The following is a 21,597-nucleotide window of genomic DNA, read 5'->3' on the forward strand; positions in this document are numbered from 1 at the left end:
GAGTCCATAAAATAATATTTGATATGAGTAAGTCTGACAGTGTGAGAAAGAAACTGATTTTTTTTCCCCTTTTGCACAGAATAGCTTTTATCTGTGTAAAAAAAAAATAAAAAAATCCAAAACCCAACCAATCAAACAAACAAACAAAAAAACCCACAACCAAACAAAACCCGAAACAATGAAAACCAATAATTAAAAAGAGCACTAAATATGCTTATGTTATAGCACTTCAAGTAAAATCACATTTTTAATATTCTAGACTAGGATCTTGCAGTAAGCCTTATGCAAAGACCCACTGATTTATTGAGGCTCTTCAGGTTAGTCTGCAATAGAAAGGGCTTGGGGGTTTTTGGAAAATTATGTGATTTTTGAAGGGTTGTTACTGACTTAGCTGATGTTATTTTGGGCAGGGCATAAAAGAGAAACCTGAATCCCCGTGTACAGGAATGCTATTTGATTTTGTTCTTGTTGTGTGTTATTTTAAATTGACATTTTGGGTTTGCATGTATTTTACAGTAAGGATTAAGGTAGGCAAAGTACAATCCATATGATAAGGTGCTACTTATGGATAGGAAGGGTCTATTTGGTGTGAACAAATCTGACACAAACTGTGTATAAAGGATGGTCTTGTTTTGCCTTTCTTCCTGTCTGCATTGGTAGCTTTCCTTGTCCAACTGTTGATAAAACGGCCACCTGGACTTGCTGGCAGTAGTGTTGGAAAGGCAGAGACCAATCATCCTAATTATTACAGAAGGGTAAGTCACATTCTTTGAGCCAGAGATTAATCGGGAGAGGCCAAGTAAAAGAACAAGTCTTTTGATTCTGTGAATCTGTAAATCCTTAGCTTGAACTTTCCAAACACTGGGATAAGTGAGTTGAAACCATAAATGAAGATGATAAAGTTAAATACTTGCTTAGGTCCCTTCAGTTTTTACGGTGCCTGTTGAGAAAGGTGTGCAGAATGGCCCTTCACTGTATGCAGGAGGAAAATAATTAAACTGTTTAAAGACAAAGCAAAGCCAAAGAAACCCAAACCCTCTTTCAAAGGCAGCACAAAAGTGTGCCTGCCGGTGGCAGCTGTTTAATACATAGAAGATAAAAGCCCAGTGCAGAGTACTTCTGTGTGTCCCTCTCTGTTTTAATCAGTCTCAAACTTTCTTTAAAAATACTTTCATAATTACTATTAATTTATTTTGAGGTTTGGTTGCTTTAATTTCTTTTCATTTAATTTCCTTTTTGCATAGCTTGTAAACCTGCTGTATGAGAAGCATAATTGATGATATGGTGTCACTATAGAGTAGTAATTGATTATCTTATGTTTTATGAAGTGTATATATTTTTTTTGAGATTCCTTAAAATAGAAACATGGTGAAATCTCTGGAAAATACCAAGGTGTATGTTAAGTCTTTACATAATCACTGCTACTTCTACTGGGGAAAAATCTGTATGTCACACATTAAGTGAAGAAACATTTGCCTTTAAACCTTTTCTGGTTTGTTTTTTTTTTTTAAGTTTCATGGTTGGTTTTTTTTTTGTTTGTTTTCTTTTTTTGTTTGTTTGTGTCTTTTTTGTTTGTGTCTTTTTTGTTTGTTTCTGGTTTTGTTTGGTTTTTTTTTTCTTTTGGTTTTTTTTTTCTTTTGAGGTTTGTTTTTTTCTTTTTTTTTTTTGTGTTTAAAGGCAGGTTCCTATCTCAAGTATCAGACTGTGTGCCCAAATGGGTGTGATGGCTCACTTGTGCTGCTGGACATCTGTGACCCACAGGGGTTTTTCCACTTGAGCAAGGTGCTCTAATAGGATGTTTCACACCCTTATTTAAACACTAGCTTAGGTTGGCCAACATGTGGCAGGAACGGGAGTGTAGTCATGAACACACTAGTGTCTTGAGATATTTGAGATGGTCAGGGTGGCTGTCAGCATGGTGGTAACAGCACTACAACACCAAACATCAATTAGTTTCTTGGATCTTTGTTCCCTTGCCTTGCTGCTCCCTGCGAGCTAAGCATGTAAAAAATGAAACAGTTTTAATGTGCAGATTCATCTATTCTGTTCTTACGCAATGCCTTATTTTTATCTAACTACAAGTTTTATGTTAAAGTAAATTTACTGTTCTGAATACCCATAGCCCTTAATTGCATCTAGGGTTCTAGGAATGCTTTTCTGCTCCAACAGCTGTCTGAACCATTGTTAAGTACAGCCACATATTCATTTTATGATAAACTTGGGGATTTTTGTCCATTAGCAATTAAGATGTTTAGGATCAAGGCTTTCACCAGACTGTAAAGATGATCTGTTATCTTCAGAATTCAACAGGGACAGGCCCAACAGAGACCAAATTCCACCGGGCTTTTTTGAAAGTCCCAGTATGTCAGCTTTTAGATTTTTAATAAGATGTTTGTGTCCAGAACAATGTTGCTTTCAGCTTTATTTACTCAAGGATGATCTATTGCATAGTTCCATTTCCTATAAGGATTTTACTCCCAGGGTTTAACCCAGTGTACTCTTTTTGGCTGGGACAGAGTTAAATTTCTTCATAATAGCTAGTATGGAGCTATGTTTTGGATTTGTGCTGGAAACAGTGTTGATAACACAGGGATGTTTCAGTTATTGCTGAGCAGTGTTTACACAGAGTCAAGGCCTTTTCTGCTTCTCACCACACCCCACCAGCGAGGAGGCTGGCAGGGCACAAGAAGCTGGGAGGGGACGCAGCTGGGACAGCTGACCCCAACTGGCCAAAGGGATATTCCAGACCATATGATGCTGTGTTCAGCAATCAAAGCTGGAGGAAGATGAAGGAATGGGGGCACTTAAGGAGTTATGGCATTTACCTTCCCAAGTATGCGTGATGGAGACCTGCTTTCCTGGAGATGGCTGAACACCTGCCTGCTAATGGGAAGTAGTGAATGAATTCCTTGTTTTCTTTGCTTGCATGCACGGCTTTTGCCTTACCTATTAAACTGTCTTTATCTCAACCCACAAGTTGTCTCACTTTTACTCTTCCGATTCTCTCCCCTATCCTGCCATGGGGAGAATGAGCGAGCAGCTGTGTGGTGCTTACTGCCTACTGGGCTTAAACCACGACACCCATAAACAGGCAGACAATAAGCAAATACTTACTTGTGAAGCCATTTCTTGTGACTGACAAAGGAAGGGGAAAAAGAAAACAAAAGACAATTTAAACAGAAGTGAATCTAAAGAGACAAACATGGACTGTTTAACAGGAACCACAGAAAATCAGCTACACAGGTAGTAAGGAAGATTTCATATCTGTGGGTTTGCTTTTTTTTTATGAAATGGAAATGGCTTGAGTCATAGGTGCAGGTCACTGAGAATCAGGCTAGGTTTGCTTGTTATTTAGTAACTAGATCACTGAAAACTTTCTTTTTAAAGGGATTGTATTTATCTGTCAGAGTGAAGTGAGGGCTTCTGATTTGCATAGTACAAAAAGGAGCTGTCAAAGGAGAAATCATACATATAGAAATATTAATGTTGGCATATTTTGTTCTTGTGCCTCAAGTTAACCATTAACTGACAGCTATCAGGTGTGTGCAATACAAATTAAGTTTTAGATCTCTGTTTAAACTCAAATTGATATATACATTGGAGGTTCTCCGAGTTAGAAACCTTCAAACAATTCCTGAGAAAAAAAGCAATTTACATTTCTCTAACCTCCATCTGAAGATCTCATCCAACAATATTTTAAAGTTGGTTTTGGCTTAATATATTGAAAAGCTAAAATGATAGCCCATGCTAATATTATTTTATTAGTGAAATTAGTCGAAAATTCCTGTAACTTCAAAAGAAACACTTTGCAGAAAAATTACAGCCTTCAGCATCTCTGCGTTTGTAGGTATCTATCCATAAAGACCACAGAAGCACAGCTAGATGTTGCTCTTTTGTATTCTGGAGAAGAGCTAGGTTAGGGAAGATTCCCTTGCCCCTTTCTAGAAGGGGAAGGGTTTCACAAATGCTCACCCACTGAACAAGAAACTGCTAAAGTATTTAAGTGTGAAAATACCACTGGGGGTCTGCATTCAGAGCCCTGAGCCTTTTAAAAAGACTAACAAATGCTTTTACTTAACTTAAAGACAGTGCCACACTTCCACATTAGTCCAGTACCTGACAATTTGAAAACTTAAGGAGATTTCCCTGCCCTCCGCCACACCGGTCCCCCCTTCTTCCTCTACCTGATTTAACTGAAACTCTTCATGAGATTACCTGTGAAAGCTGGTACGAAGTAAGAGTAGAACTCCTCTTGTCTGTTGGACAGTGGCTGGTTTCAGTATCCGAATGTTTTAAGAAACTGCTTCTTTGTAAAAGATAATCACTATCTTAAACTAAATCTGGGCCTGGTCTGATCAAGTATTCAAGCACTTGAGTAGCTGCATGTATACAGGCTCCAAAGGTTCCCAATGTTATGGTAAAATTGTGAGTTTAGAGTTAAGTGACTGATGGTCCCAAACCTTGTTTTCAGAAAAACATTTGAAAGATCTTTAATTTATCAGTTAAGCTTGCCTCAGAAGACTTATGAGTGTGTATGCTTATCCCCTGTCCCCCTGCCAAAACAAAAATTTCAGGTAGAGGAGTGTTACTCTTATAGTTACCCTTCCCCTGTACAGATGCTGTTTGCCAGTCAGCCTGTATGTTTGAAAGCATGTGAAAATGCAGAAAGGAAAAAAATAGGCCACTAGAATGCACTCTTCACAATATGTTGTATGCTCACAGTTCAATTGTCCTTGATTCTGTTTTCTGGACCTGAAGTTAAATAGCCAGCTGTGAATGTGAGAATAAAGCATTGCCACGAATTTTATCTCACTTATCCTTATTTAATGAATTCTTAAAATCTGGCATGTCCTCTGTTTTGTTGAAAGCTATGACAGGCTTTTTTTCATATTAGCAGTGATGCTGCCTCTATTCTTCTCCAAGGAATGATTTTGATGGCTTATGTTAAAGCTGCTATATTTTAAAAAATCAGCTGATGTTATTGCAGTGGCACAATAAACTGGCTAAGCTGTAAAAGCCACCTGTGGAGATATTGGTGGTCCACAAAGAGAGACCCTAGTGAACTTGGTGGAATCTTGCATAGGTTTTTGTAACCCTTATTTTTAAATTAACTTTAACTGAATATTTGTACTTCCTTCAAGATAAATCTTGCATTTAAGCATTACATGGCTTAATGTTTTATAACATTTTTCTGAAATGTGGAAGAGAAAATGCAAATTGGCTGTCTTGGAAATCAGTAAACTGAGTATTTTGGAAGAAAGGAGGAAGTTGTTCGTTTTGCATTTTAGAGCTACATTTGAGCCATGGTTTAATGAGATGGCAGTACTAATGGTCACATAAACAAATGGCTTATACATGACAAAAATGAAAGCTGCACAAACAAAAAAGTATGTTAAATAGGAAAAAGTATTTTTGTCATTATATATAGGGAGAAATGTATACATTTATATGGCAGACATAAATCTACAAAAAAATTACCACTGTTTGGCAGCTAAATTTAGAGAAATCCCACAAAAATTTTAATAACACTAATTTATTCTCTTGTTGCTCATTTCTAGTTAGAAATTCACGTGCATACTGAAATGCCACCTGCTTTGCGATATAGTGTTGACATTCTTGTCACACCTGATACAGGACCTGGTCATACAGCTTGTTATGGATATTGCCATTAGTCACCACATGCAAGTTCAGACTAGAGCAAACTATCCTAGCCTGTTCTGTCTGCGCCTGAGCTGTCCCTTGTTTACAGTCAGTCAGTTCTCTGTAGGCCAGCACAGGAATGAAAGTCAGTATGTAGACTGGCTCTGGGTATTCATGAAGTCTGCGGCTAAATATGAGCCCTGAGTTAATGTGACCATACAGTATACTTCAGCAGAGGGACACCTTCAGTGGGTTATTGGAATTGTGGCTCCCATTCTTATGACGACCAAAGAATGTTGTATACCCTGTAATCAACCCCCACAAAAAGTATAGTAAACTGACATACCTCGGATGTTGTAAGCTTTTGGGATTCTGTCCTATAGATTCCAATTGGAATGTCTCCTGTAGAAGAACAAAGTTTCTGATATAGTCTGGCATACGTCCTAATCCATAGATCCTCTTCTGTGATTTTCATCTGAACAAATAATAATAGGAAGGAGGACTTTTAACTCTTGAGGGCTTATCACTTGTTCACTATACTACTCTTGAAAAAATTTTAAAACTAAACACTAGCTGGTAATGATCATATTGTGGAGCAAAGGTGCAATACTACAATAAATCTGGAACTTCTACTGAGTTTGTAGACAGTGTTTCTTTTGTTCTCTCTGTTTGGGAGCCATTGCAGTGCAAATGGTTCAGTCTTACGAAATTACTTCTGTTCTTATTTTAAAATTACTTAAAAACTTATATTGCATCCTTCATCCAGTGTTTGTATCTGGCTAAAATAGAAAAGAATGAACTAAATTTGGGAAGCAGTAAGAAACTGGTGATGGACAGACCGAAGAACACGTGAGTATTTTGAATGCAGCCAGATACGTGTTTACTAGACTGCAGGCTGAATATCTCGGGAGAAGCGCAGAGGGAAAGTAATACACTAAGCATAAATGGCATAAGAAAGTCTTAAATTAATCTCAAGTATTCCATTACTATTACGCTAACTTTATTTCAAGATATGTGACCCCTTTTCAGAGATTCAACTGTTTTGCATTCACTGTAACAAAGCTTAATGATTGACCAACGAATCCATAATTGGTTTTCATTTAAACAGCTTTCTTAAACCATCACTAATAACTTCCTTTCTGAGAACAACATCCTGCAATTCTTTATAGCTCCCCAGAAAGCAACTGGTAAATAATTCGACTTCTATTGATCTGTTTGCCACCTGGGGTGTGATGGGTGTGGGAGAAAACAGAAAGGTAGGGTTTTAATTTTAATAAAAAATAAATGTATTGGTTTATTTTTTATGTGTGTGTATAAGCATATAAAAATAGATACAAAAAATAAATTCTGCATTGCGGAATATTGACGTACATAATAACAAGATGACTTTTGAACTTTGACACCTAAACTGAAGTAATTTAATACATCTTATCTTTATGTAAAATCCAGTTCTGCCCTTTATTGCCTATGATAGAAATGGGTGTTGTGAAACAGCATTGTGTGTAAGTGCTAGCCAGGCCGTACAGTATAGGTAGTGCCATTGCTATTTCATATAAAAAATACTTTTCCTGTCTTTCCTATTTTCCTTTGTGCTCTATAGAATGTACTGTGTTTTCTTGTGAGGGGGGATGATTTTTGCTATGGAAGCAACTAAAAATGGGTATGTTTTCTATCTAATTTTCTTGTCTTCTCCCTTGGTGAAAAAGGAAACAGATGGCCTTTCTTGGACCTTCACAAAAGGAAATGCTATACAAAGAAAGTAGGGGTATTTTGCAGACAGTACAGAATCTTCTCTGGTACTCTGTAATAATTTTTTTTTTTTTTTTTTTTTTTTAAACTTACGGAACAAAGAAACCCAGATCCTGGTGTGGTATCAAGTCCCAGCAGAAGTCTTGTGATAGAAATCATATAATCTTTCACAAATGACTGCAAGATTTTTAACAGGAGAGATGGAAAAGAAAGAAAAAAGCTTTAGTGAACAGATGAGCAGGTAACCATTAGCACCATGTGTGAGTTTCAGAGAAATTGTGCATCTGTGTTTACAATCAATCTCTACCTTTTAAGTACCTTAATCACTGTAGAAATAGCTATCCCTTTCTTTGTGCTGAAACTACTTACATAAAATAAGTTTTCTTATTTGGTTCTGCATATGCATGCAATGTACATACAGGATTCAAAGAAGCTAAGGCATAATAAGGCAGCATGAAAGCAAAGATGAATGTAGATGTAAGATCAATGGAAGTAAGATGTTAGTGTTATTAGGTGTGAAATTATAATAATGAACTCTTCTGTGCAAAAGAAATGCTGTCATATGTTAGATGGGGCTGCAGTACTGAGTAGTGGGTAATACTAAGGTGAGACTGCTATTATTTTAATTCAAATGAGTCATTTGCTTTTGCCAATCCGTCTGGGTTTTTTTAAGGGTTGACCTGCCTTATCTCAGGTCAGGCTTGTTGCTCTGCTAACAGAAGTGCTTTGCTGATTGTTTAAAAGGTAGAAATTAAGCTAAATGTAGGCTAAGACCGGGAACACACATTAGGTCAGCTAAAATCACAAATATTTCTCCTCCATATGAGTTGGGCTGCTGGAATCGGAGGGCCATGTGGGTGCTCTGCTAACTGTGGTAGAGCTGTTCGCTGCCACTTCTTCTTAGGCGTAGTAGGGCAGCATGCAAGGCAGGCTATCTATCTTCGTTGGAACATAACTTGCAATTTTGGCTTAATGTAAATATGGAGCTAGCAAATAGCTTTTAATAAAGAAATACCTTACAAATGTGTTATATAATTCCTTTAGAGTTATAGCATCTGAGTTTGTTTAAACTCAGAAGCTAGGCAGATGTAATTTGATACATAGTAATTCAATGATTTTAATTTTTGTACTGGTAATCTTCCAGTTGTGATGGGGCCAATGCCAAAGAGCATCTTCTTGAAAAGAAAAAAATTTTTTGTAACCTTCACTAATTTGTTATCTTTGCTGCATCATATATGCTGTGGAATTATTAGATTACCAAGTGTATTCACAAGGATTTGCTAGATCAAGTTTTCATTTTTCAGTCAGTACCCTAAAGATAATTCGAAGGCTTTTCATTTGGCCTAGAATAGGAAGCACCAGATGAACCCCGCTGTTTCCCATGTCATTTACTCTGTTCCTTGTATGCAGAAGAAAAAGATGTACAGAAAAGGATGGGACCATGAAAAGAACAGAGAGAACTTGCTGTCACAGTATTTGTAACTTGGAATAAGAAAGATAATTTTAGAAAAATGACAGTTCACCTGAGCTGTAGGAGTTCAAAGAAAGAATGGGTGGAATTTGAGTGACTGTGTGGGCTTTATTTTTGTTTTAAACACTTTCTGGTGAATGGTTTTACTCTGTCAAGGCATAGCATGACTGATTGTGTCTAGGAGCAAATATAAAATATTCAAGTTACTTATGTGCTGGCAGGAGTTGTTGATGATGACAGATCTGTTTCTATATAGGTGCTTTAATCTACTTTTTAAAAAAAATTTGCTATATGTGATGTTAATATTCCGGGACATGATTAAAAACATGTTTTATAATCAAATACATTTATTTCTAAAATATCTAGAATGTGATAAATGGCTTTACATCTGTTGGCTTATCTGCTTTTGGTACCTGTCCATATACATGACAGTTTTCTATATTAATGACTTTTTGAGAAAAGCTTAGCTCCAGGAATTTTTCTATTACATTGAACTTGCCTTCAGGGAATTTATTTGGAAGTAGAATTGAGGTGAAAGAACATCTTTCATGCACCAAATTACCAAATAAACTAATTTCCCTGAAAGAACGTTTAGTGTCTGAATACAAAAGCATCCACAGGCTACTTCCAGGTATAGGCAAAGTAGGTAGCTGTTTAGGTAAGCAGACTGCACGGGCCATGGTGGTGTTGCTGCTTATTCTGCGTAACTTGATCCTTGAAGGCTAGTGCTGGGGGCTGCTGTTTGGGCATCCCGATGTATCAGGGTGTGCAGAAAGGTGGTCATTGCCAAAGAGCAAGGGCAGTATTCTCTTTTTCCACCCTGAAACCAGGAACTATCACCTTTGTTTGTCCTGACCCTGTATTTTCTGATATATTATTTCTTCAGCTGTCTAAGGCTATTGCCCTTCCCTTATCCCCACTGCCTTTTCTTCCCCCACTGTCTCTTTGTTACCACTGTGTATATTTCTTGTTAGGGCCAGAATGGGTTACTTTAAGATACGATGACTGGTCACCTGGAGGTCTAGTCGACATGAGTAAGAGGACAGGACACAATGAAGTAATTGAGGCTTCTATCAGCAAATGCAGATGACTGACAAATTACTCATAGAGGTAATTCTGTTGATTTTCATGGTTAGAGACACTACTTTGTGGGAATGGGCACTGCCTTTTTGTTGCAGAGTACAAGCATTATTAGTCTATATGATCAGTATTTTATGTAGACCTTATCAAAACTATCCCACTTATTTGACTGTAGAGAGGTTCACAAACAGCATTACACTGTTAAACGACAGAATTCGTGCAAGGACAGGACGATTTGGGGGTGGATAACTGAGCTAGTACTGTCATGTGGAGCATGCTCCATTATCTTTTGCCTTTGTTCCTGGTACAGACACGCACTTTAATGGCTTACATATAGGAAAACAGGGTCATCTAACAATTAAGTACAATAAAATAGGTGGTAACAATGCATCTCTGTGTTAAGATAAGTCACATTATTGTTCATTGTACCTGATAAAGCAGTGTATCCAACATACTGATGCTGAAAACCCTGCCAGCAGCGAAGGGCAGTCGAAACATAAATGCCAGATTAGATCCCTTCTCCCGCTCTTTCTGTTAAGGAATTAAAAAATAGAAAATACTTTTAGTGCTGGTTTTGGAAGGACTATAATAAAAACACCAAGTTGACGTTACCTTGAAAAAGCTCAAAAGTGTAAAATTCTTTTACTCTGAACATAGTTTCTTTCTGCAAATACATAGCCTCTTTGTTCAGTACTTACAGTTTTTCAGGTTGAAACTTTTTGTTTAATGCATACGTTGTTTCAATCATCGCATCTCAAATTGCATGGGCACATTCTACGAGATCATTTTAAAAATGATTGAGGTATTTGTACTTAGAGCAAAGCTCTTGTTATTCCTGCTCCAATTCCTTGGTGTTGACAGTGGACTCTCATTCAGGTCCAGAAAGTCTACCAGGAACAGGAATGTGAAACATGAACAGAATCTGATGCAAAGGGAAGAAATGGTATTTCAGTGACTGTGAGGATGTGAGACAAGATCAGACATGGACTGGGGTATAAACTTCTTGCTCTGATGCTTCTGGGGAAGGGATGCAGAAAAACAACTATAGTTTTGCCTTTTTCTTATCACATCTCGCTTGCAGAGGAATCGTACTACAACGTGCCTCCTATTCCTTCAGTTATCAGAGAGCAAAACTACAGGTTGGAAGTGATTTTCTTATTTTAAGAGAGGAAATATCAAGCTTTCAGTTCAGAGATGTCATGAGGAATAGGATGTGTTCTCAAAGTACAGAAATGTTACACGTCTTTGAATTGAGACACATCCACCGCATATACACAGCAGTACATGCTGGGGACTGCCTGGCTGGCAAGCAGCTTGGCAGAAAAGGCCCTGAGGATCCTAGTGGACACCAAGTTGAACGTAAGCCAGCAATGTGCCTTTGTGGTGAAGAAGGCTAATGGTGTCCTGGGATGCATTAGGAGGGATGCTGCCAGCAGGTCGCGGAAGGTGATCCTTCCCCACTACTCAGCACTAGTAAGGCCATATCTGGAGTGCTGTGTCCAGTTCTGGGCTTCCCAGTACAAGGAGAGATGGAGCTACTGGAGGTAGTCCAGAAAAGCACCACTAAGATGATCAAGGGACCAGAGCATCTCTCTTATAAGGAAAGGCTGAGAGAGAGCTGGGACTGTTTAACCCAGAGAACAGTAGGCTCAGGGAGGATCTCATCAATGTGTATAAATACCTGAAGGAAGAGTGCAGAGAAGACAGTGCCACCAGGCTCTCTTCAGTGGTGCCCAGTGCCAGGACAAGAGGCTATGGGAACCAGCTGAAACACAGTCGGTTCCTTCTGAAGGTCAGGAAACACATTTTTACTGTGAGAGTGACTAAGCACTGGCACAGGTTGCCCAGGGAGGTTGTGGACTCTCCCTTTTTGGAGATAATTAAAAGCCCTCTGGCCATCATCCTGGACAACTGGTTCTAGGTGGCCCTGCTTGAGCAGGGGCCTTAGGCAAGATGACCTCCAGATTGTACCTGTTGATTTCTGTGGTTTCATATGAGTGGAGCTGAAAAAGATGTCACACAAAAAGAATTTCCTCTTCCAATAAAAATACACAGCAAATAACTCTTTAAAATATGATATTATCCTGTCCTTTATAAAATGTCACCTCTGTCAATCTCTTCAGATTAAAGGTGTTTCAAATTTTTTAAGGAAATAAAATATAATTATTTCTGGTTTTTCTATTCCAAACATTCTCTATGTTCTGAACAAATACTACTGGCTTGTATTAGTTTCTTCTCCATGAGAAATGCATACATATACACTCATGCTCTCACACATATGTGTGCTTTGAATGGCTGAGTGGCAAAGCGGTGTTTCTAACAAGTTGTGTACTTCTGACAGTTGAAGAAGAAAGCAGTCTAACTGTACAAAAACCACTTTCACCTAGATAAGCATACCATTGTGCTTACTAGTGTAAGCCACAGAAACAAGAACTTTTGTATTACTTTTGTAGTTCGATCTCTTATATTCAAGTGCTTTTCTGTTAGTGCAGTCAAAGTAGAAGATATTTTTCTTCAACTGCTATTGAGAATAAAAACTTGTGCGTGAATTATGGAAAAAAATGCTAAGATTTGTTGTACAAATACTTCAAAATTAAAACTACATGCATATTATAACATATGTTGCATTAACTCCTTTTAGGTTCATGCCATAAAATATTTCATAGGGAACTGTCCGTGAAGTGACTATCCTCCTATTATGTGACTCAGGTATTACATTTATCTTTCCATCTGTTTAGAGAAATTTGCAGCAGATTCTGGTTTTCTGCCAAGAAAGGGGGGATAAAGCAAGAGATATTTGGGGAATAATTTGATTCTTATCCAAAATCCTGATGATAAACATAAGGATGTTCCTATTTGCTTTATTTTAAAATGGAAGCTTAGAAATTTATTCTCCCCCTTAATTTTAATTTTCTTGTATTGTTTCCTTCCATCTCTTCTTACAGGCTTGCTTTTTCTTTATTCTTGCTTAAAAGAGGTTTGTGAGAAATACAGCTTTTACTCGGGCACTTTGCATTGAGTTTTGCTTTATTACTTTGCAGACTCACTTGCTTCCCAGAGAATACGGTGGATGCAGAAGCCAGAAATGTGCCAGAATGTCCCAACAGTTTTATTTCATAAGTGTGATGCCCAGCAGCTCCTTCCCTGACACTTTTTGGAATTAATGAGGAAAGGGATATAACTACTTAAAGAAAATCATACATCATTTCTAGGAACATAAATAAAAGATTATAGCATGAGGGCGTGCTGTAGAACTTCACTCGTATAGATGACATTTTAAGACACAGCTATTAATAGATGGAGATCTTCATCCTCTGTCTTCCTATGTTTGTGGCTTTGCTCGAGTCACGAAGTTCAGAATTTTTACTGCTTTCTAAGTAATAACAGGCGTACACTTGTGGTTTTGAGAAGTTCTTAGCATGTGCTTCCTCCATATAGGCCATTTAATTTGAAGTTAATTATTTCCTTTTGGGTTTGCATATTGTCAGAATAACAGAAAATATCTGCCCAGAAGGTCAAGTTCATAAGCTTTTCAATTTATTTCCTTCTTTTCAACCTCCACTTATATTTCCATCAAACCCTTTTTAGGGTTCTTTACCATGGTTTTATCTTTTTTCGATTTCTAAGCAAATACCTATTCCTTCATAACAGTTAATTTTATGATACCAGTAACAAAGTACAAAACCCAAACCAACCTGAAGCCCTCTTTTGGCTACGCTGTCAGTGGTTGAAAGAGATCTAGGGCCCATCTTGATTTAATATATTCTCCTCTGATATAGACAGTAATATGGGAACTGCCATGATAGGCTGTAACTGTTGTGCACAAACAATGCAAAGTCGCTTTAATGAACATACAAGGATGTGGGGGCAGGGGAGCTGGGGGTCATGCAAGAACATATAAAGGTGACAGAGGTAGTGGCTTATTACAGGGAACAGTCAGTGCACTGTTAGTTTTGGTGAATGTCGGTTGTTGCCAATGTCAGATGTAATACTGATCAGAAATCTGGGCATGGCAACATCTTTACAGTACCTTTGTTGATATAAGGGATTTTGGGTCAGTAACACCACCTTGTCCTGGGTTCAGCTGGGATAGAGTTAATTTTCACAGGAACCTGGGAGGGGGCACAGCTGGGACAGCTGACCTGAACTAGCCAAGGAGCTATTCCATACCATGTGACATCATGCTCAGTATATAAATGGGGAGCGGGCTGGGGGGGGCCCTCAGGGCTTTCGCTGGGGGAAGTGGTGGAGCGTTGGGTTCTGGGTGGTGAGCAGTTGCACTGTGCATCATTCGTTTTGTATATTCTTTTATTACTACCGTTGCTGTTGTTGTAACTTCTCTTCTTGTGTTGTCCCAGTAAATTGTCCTTATCTCAACCCTCGAGGTTCCGTGTTTTGTTTTTTTTTTTTCTTTTCTCCTTTCTGATTCTCCTCCCCATCCCACCGGACGGAGGCGGGAGGAGTGAGCGAGCGGCTGCGTGGTCCTTTGTTACCAGCTGGGCTGAAACCACGACACACCTCTAGAACAGTTTATGATATTTTGGACTATGTGTTTTTAATTGTTTCTGTTCTGTCTTTTTGGCAAGAACGGATTCATTTTTCTGGTTTTGATCTGGAACAACTTTCTAAAAACCTGCCAGTTCAACAGCCAAATGTGTATGCTAATTATTTATACAGTTTTCGAATTGTAGGTGATCTAAATCATTAGAGATCCATCTAAAATACACCAACTAAGAGGTACCAATCTATTTTTTATAACCCATATATCATTACTGCTTGCTATTACTTAATGTTACTTCAAATCTGCTTAAGACCTGAACAATATTAAAAACAAACAGAGACAGCATGCCCTATCCTTAATTGAAGGTGAAAAAAGCAGCCTTGGCTTTCTGTGTATCACTGCAAATGTACTGGGCTATCCCAGAGAGACTTTCGCTCACCTAAAATGTATGTGCTTATCCCTGTGGAAGATACAAAATCACAGCATTGATTTGGTTAAAAGATATAGGAGTTTGCACATATTTTAAAATTATCACTTAAGGGTTTAGAATTGTTATCCTTCAGTTAACACCTGCAATATTTACTTGGAAAATCTGAAAACAAACAAACAAACAAAAAACCAATGCCAAAAAACCCCATAGAAAACTAAAGTGTGAATCTTATCCAAGACATTCTAAACCCTTTCTTTCAAGAAAGAGGGAGCGGTTACCTCATTTTTTTCTTATCTAAGACAAATGGAGAACATAAGTTTAGACCATGGGTGTTTTGTTTCTCCTCTTCTCTGTTATATAAGGGCCAGTGCTTTCTCCTACATCAGTTCTGTTTGTTGTTTGGATTTATTTATCACTAAAATGAGGAAAGTTGCAGCTGCAACAGCAGATGTACTTCTGATTTGTGTATCTTTCTTCTGCAGACCATTAGGTTGAAAAGTCAACTTTGCATGTGTGTTTCAGTGCTACATGAAGGCAACTTGCCTGACTTTTAGTCTTTCTGAAAATGAGGTGCTTAATGCAGAAATAACAATCAACTGTACATTTGACTTCATTAGATAATTTTTACATGAGTTTTTAATTGCCTTTCATTTTGTATGAGGGAGTTCTGAAACATCAAATGGACTACAGCACCACCTGTGAAGGGCTCCCTGCAAATGTTAAGATGAAATGAGTGGGAAATATCAACAGCAGGCAACTTCAACAGCAATGAAGAAAATGTTCTTTAAGATAATTTATCTACCTCTATTTCAGCATAGCATAGTTTGGATAGGAAGTTAATTAACTGTTCAGCATCCAACCTGTATTCACAAATTTACATTTGCACAATGAATTAATAAAGATAAGGAAGAAATTATAATATTTCTAATGATTTCCAGAACGTTTGCTGGAAAAATGAAGGAGCCTGTGTAAAGCAAGAAAGAGAACCGAGATAAAAATCCTGGTTTCACTGCATTGAAGTAGACAGGCTATGCCCACAGAGTATTCCAGAAGTAACTGTAGACACCACATACTGGGAAAGCTGTTACTATTTTTACCTCCCCTTATCACTAAACTGTATGGATTAAGGGAATATGTTTAAAAAAATGCTGTTGGTTATAGTACACCAAGGAACTAAGTTAGGTTGGAACACAGTCTTGAAGGTACCATCCAGCTGTTGGGACTTGTTGCCCTGAATAAAATAGCAATGCATGACTCCAGCCAGTTCCAGCTTATTCTTCCTGAATTTACCATTGACGGAAGGAGATCTAAAATGGAGGAATCACAGGTGGAAACCTTAATGGATAGTGGGAGTGGCATAATCCAAATGAAGACGTGCCTCCTGCTGCAAATGGCTCCTCTCTTTGTGTAACAACTTCTGTCTAGCTTCCTCACAGTTCTGTTTTCTGTGTTTATCAGAATACCACCTAAATAAGATTAAGCTTTCATTCTATTTCACCAAAGGTCAACAAATCACAAAAGATTACCCAGATATTTACATCTTGTGGTCGAAATGTAAGCATGATAGTCAACTGAGTAAAAGATTGACTTCTAATACTTATCCTATCTCATCTAGACAGGTTGAATTTTTGCAAATTTGATTACTTTGTAAGAAACTGGGAGCTGGCCTGTGAGGATAAGTTTGTATGAAAAGACTGTTTCCCATTAAATATATACTAAAATTAACTATGTGAACATTATACAGTAAGTAGTGAAATATCTGAATTCCAGTAAATATCTGAAATCCCCAAAATCTAGGAAATCTACTGTACAGCTAGGAAATGGAAATTATATGCTAATTCTGTATAATGATTTTAGCATGAATTAAAATTTGCGAAGATATGTAAGATATCTGAGGTGAAGAGATTGGGAAGCTACACAAGAGAATCTAGCAGTAATATCTAGATTGATAGCAAGGGGAAAGAGAGATGACTGGAGTGGAAGATCTTTGTCCATGAAGACTGGCACAGTGATATTATTTATCTTACTCTTAGAAAATGGCCTGAAAGATCATGAAGGCGATACTGTAAGTTTTGTGGACTGCAGAGCTAGGTACGTCAGATCACCAACAAAGATCTGTGAAAAAGAGGATCATCCTTGAATTTACCAAGTTAAACAGATGCACAGTGTTACTTTGTATGCTCCATCTAATGTTTCAGCAGTATTATTTTGGACAAGCAAATTAAATTAAACATATCTCCATACAGCCTCCCTGTTCCACAGCTTGAAAATGCCAACATGTGCACTGGAATGTATAAAATATGAAGGTTTTATCTAGCATTTAAGTAGTGTTACTCTCCTTATCGTCACTAGGACTGCCCTTTGACAGAGAACAATTGCTGCTCTCAGATTGTCACAGTAATGCAAATACCCCACACAGGTACATGGAAACGTATACAGAATATGTAATTATACTGCCTTTAAAGTGAATTGGAATAAAAAATGCATTATAACAAAAGCTGTATATGTTTTAAGTGTTTAGTCAATTAAAATATTTTCCACATTAATTGCCTGTGGCAGCCTCTTGGAAAACCATATTACCTCTAAATATTCAGTTATCCAAAAATATTCAATTTTCCTTGAGCAAATTGCACCAGAGCATTGGTGGATTAATATTATATTGTAAAGTGATGGAACTCAAATCAAACTTCATTCTTAAATGAGAGTAGAATTTGGAAAAAATCATCTTTTACATTAGCTCTGCAACCATAAAATCATTTCACTGCTTCCACTTGTTTGAAAACATTGTTACAAAATCAGAAAAGCTGTTAAAATTATAACATTTAAATTGGGGGTGGGGGGAGGCAAATCTCCTTACCTTTTCTAATTTGGATAGAGCAAGAGAATAGCAGTCTTTGGCTCTGAACTGCATGAATCTCATATTGGCTGGGTGAGTTAGTTCTGTGATAATGCTTAGGCTTGAGAACAACCTGTATTTTAAAAGAATGTAACAGTTACACCTCTAATTATAACAATTCACAAATGTAAGTCTCTACATAATGCTGTAGCTTGTGCTCATGTCCACGTTTTTAATGAAGTCCCTGAAACCTGTGGTGGTTTTGGCACAATGAAATGCTGGTATAATAGCAGAAGAAACTACAAAACATTCTCTATAGAATTCACAGAGAAGCAAACATGCCTTCAAAGGTTGAGCTTATAAAGTATTTTAATGCTAGAAAGGAAACAATTTCATTACCAGAGATTTTATTTAATAATATCTAAAATGACACAAATCTGTAGGAAACAACAAAAAATGCAAAACTATACAGCCTGCACTTAGTACCTGGTTGCATGTAAACTACCATTTTATTACAACTGGCTTATGTACTCTTTCCGGTTTTGAGTTCTGTTTCTATGCTCTGTGTCCACAGACTGAGCAACATAGATAAAAACTGACACTTCTTGGGAGTTGCTGAGAAAATGTATGCTTATGTATACTTATGTTCTCCCTCTGAAATATTTACATACACAAAATATTTATAAGTTAACACTAATTCAGGCTTCAAATAACAAAAAACAGTGAAGAAAGTTTAACTCTGATCTGGCTGAGTAACACAGATTTTCATGAAGCAGACTAAAGAGCCCCTCCCCAGCCCTCAGGGCTCTAAGAACTAGCAAGAAATATGTAGTTTATGCTATGCAAATACTAAACAACTTGGAATAGAACTCAGATTATTATTTGAGTATTTCCTCTACAGATTAGTGTCAGAAAATGAGGTGTGCATTTGTTATCTGTTCTGATGATTCTGAAAGTACTTATCTACATGTGACAATAGATAACTGGACATCATTAATGTGACATCTGTTTTATTCAGAAAGTAATCAAAGTGGCTTTCTTGAAAGGTGAATTTAGTAAGTTAGTGTCAAATGGAATCCAATGTACTTTTTTGCAAGTCTTTACTCTTTTTCCCTCATTTTTGTACGAAGGAACTTCACTGGGATGGCAATTCAAGCAGACCCTAAATGTGGGGAAACGTATGTCAAAACTATCTGTCAGTACGTGTTAATGCCATCTTATTGCAATACAGTTTCCTAGGTCTACTGATGTCAAAACATAGACTGGTAAAGATCACATGATCCCAAACATGTCCTGATGATATGATGGTAGAAATGCTAGCCATTCTTATGTTAGCAGTTGTCACGTCCCTGTGAATAACCAAATATTAAATGTGATCATATAAGGAAAAATTGACTTGGCAAACTGGGTGAAAATGTGAATCATTTAACAACGACCATTTGTGTGCACTAGTTTGAAAGGCATTGTGCATGCTCAGGAATTTCTGTAACTTTTTAGCTCTTACAGTCAGACTTTGATACAAACTCTGAGTGATGCAGTATCGTTATTAATACATGATAACCACGCTCTTGAGATGCAATTGTGGTATGTCTTTACTTGTATGCTGTGTTATAAAACCCTGCAAAGTGCTCATGAAAATTCAAAAAAATCCTGATAATATCACACTGGTAAGTATGAACTTGTACTTAAGTAGCTTAACAAATGTGTTAAAGTTTTGAGGAAGGAGAATAAATGTCCTCTGCATTAATTCTGTAGCATAGAATTACTTAAGCTTCTGCTGGCTGGAAATTTTCCTGTATTGTTGTATTAAAGGACAGGCATTCATATTGGAAAACTAACAATATAACATTCAGAACTAAGAGTAACAGGAAATTAAAAGCTCATCTAATGATAAAATATACACAACTTACAGGAAAAAATACAGGTTACTAGGTTTCTGTTAAAGATGGGTTTAGTTTATCACCAAGATATGAAAACTGATTTGTATTAGGAAATCAGTTTCAAACCTGGTATTGGTAAAATTAATTTTTCATTTATGAGTGCCTTTTAGCGGAATTAGGGGAAATTACTTTCTAGGTAGTCAGGGCCAGATTGCTTCTTGCCCTGGGTGTAAGACACACTGCCCGCAAGCTTTCAGCAGCAGAGCAGGATACTTCTATGTGAAGATCCCTCTTTTCTATCCCATTCTGGTATAAAAGGATTGGACAGGGTGGAGAAAGCCCTCATCAGCCTGATGGAAGACATGGGTTGCTGTTGAACTGGTATTTGGGAATTAGACAAGCAAGAGATACAGTTAGTTCTTTCCTGAACCAAAAAGGTAAAACAATGTAATGCCATCATAACACCTCATTTAGTTTATCTATAAATTGGTGCTGACTGCTAGATACCAGCTAAACTACTGAATTGTTAGTTGTACTGCTGTCAATAGGCTTCTTGCAGTATTTGAAGCATAGTCTTCAAGATGTTAGCTAATAATAACTTAAAAACAGGGCCTCCCAGACACAAACATTTAAACCCATTAATTAATAGAAAGCAAGAGTAAATATAAACACTCCTTCTAGTACAGACCTACTGCCTGAGGAAACCCACTACTTTTCTGAAATGGACTCATAACTGTCAATAGGGACTCAATGGTTGGCTTCATATTTCATACTAAAAAGTGAAAAGCACCTCTAGGGCACAGTCCAAACGAGTAATTTCTCCTTGTACTTTTAAAATATGCTATCTTGTTCTTTCCCATCCAAAGGATTAAAGATTTCCTTTCTTAGTCAGTGTGACCATTTGAGTCACACTTCTTTACTCCTTTTAACTATAATTCAGATAAGCTAGTGTTGTGTCACAGTTTTAATTGGTATGGAACAGTTTCTAGCCTTAAAGGTGCTAAACTGCCATCTAGCTGTAAGCGTTGTGCAAGACAACTGAATGATTATGTAGTAAGCTCTAGCTGGATACCTATGGTATGTAGTGTAGTAGTATGGTGGGTTTGGTTGTGGTTTTTTCTTAGCATTTTTTACAAGGTAGAACACAAGTATGGGAAAAATCAACATGTACTTTGTAAGTTTTATTTTTTATTCAACTCATTTTTCTGTTTTATATTTGGGGGTAAAATATCTTTCTGAAGAACTTAGGTGATGTATGTCAAAACCTCAGTGAGATACCCTAGCACAATATAGTTAAGAGTAGACTTGAATGATGCACAGATTAAGTTCAATTATAGTTTCTAAATTAAATTTAGGTGTGATTATGAAACACACACCTGTGCTAGTTATCATGTACAAATTCAAAAACTCCAAGTTAGAAACAGACAGACTAATATTTCTCGTGCAACATAGATTTTGCTTCTTTTGAGCATATGCAGAAATGCTAACAGCATTTAACTGTATTCTCACATGTGGTTGCATTAAAAAAAAAAATCTCCATTGAAATACTTGCGTTTTAATGAGCTCAGTTTTCTAAAACACTTAGATTCAAAAGACTTTTACTATGCACCTCTCTGTGGTCTTATGTGGAAGGCTTGACCCAGAAAAGCACAGCAATATTGAATGATACTGAATCCTCTAAGGAAGGACTTCATTTTGTCCAGGTCTTATTAGAATGAACAACAGGAAGTGCTAGGTTTAAGCCCCAAATCAGGGAGGCATTTCATACTTGACTGTATAGTGTGCTTTGTTTCATGTGGGCGTTTTGGGGGGTGTTTGTTTTGGTTTGTTTTTTTAAGCAAATAAGAACTTTTTTAAGTTTAAAGGGATACGTATCTTTTGGTACTTGTTGAAACAAGATATTTAACACAAAGTGAGGCTTTAATCAGGAGAGGTTCTCAAAAGAATAGGAACTCTCAGTTTGTTTAGCTCTCCATCACAGCACTGCCTTCTCAGCCTCTTTACTAGACT

General features: G+C 37.2%; 1 protein-coding gene across 1 annotated transcript in view; it reads right to left on the minus strand.

Moving 5' to 3' along the window:
- Positions 1–21,597, minus strand: part of KCNT2 (potassium sodium-activated channel subfamily T member 2) — a 160,469-nt gene that overhangs the window by 12,671 nt on the left and 126,201 nt on the right. The window contains 5 exon segments of the mRNA XM_030033481.2: positions 3,115–3,135; positions 5,987–6,115; positions 7,483–7,566; positions 10,370–10,471; positions 17,729–17,840. Coding sequence (XP_029889341.1) covers positions 3,115–3,135; positions 5,987–6,115; positions 7,483–7,566; positions 10,370–10,471; positions 17,729–17,840 — 448 coding nt within the window.

This window comes from Aquila chrysaetos, chromosome 12, assembly GCF_900496995.4.
Source record: "Aquila chrysaetos chrysaetos chromosome 12, bAquChr1.4, whole genome shotgun sequence".
In the NCBI taxonomy this organism is placed as follows: Eukaryota; Metazoa; Chordata; class Aves; order Accipitriformes; family Accipitridae; genus Aquila; species Aquila chrysaetos.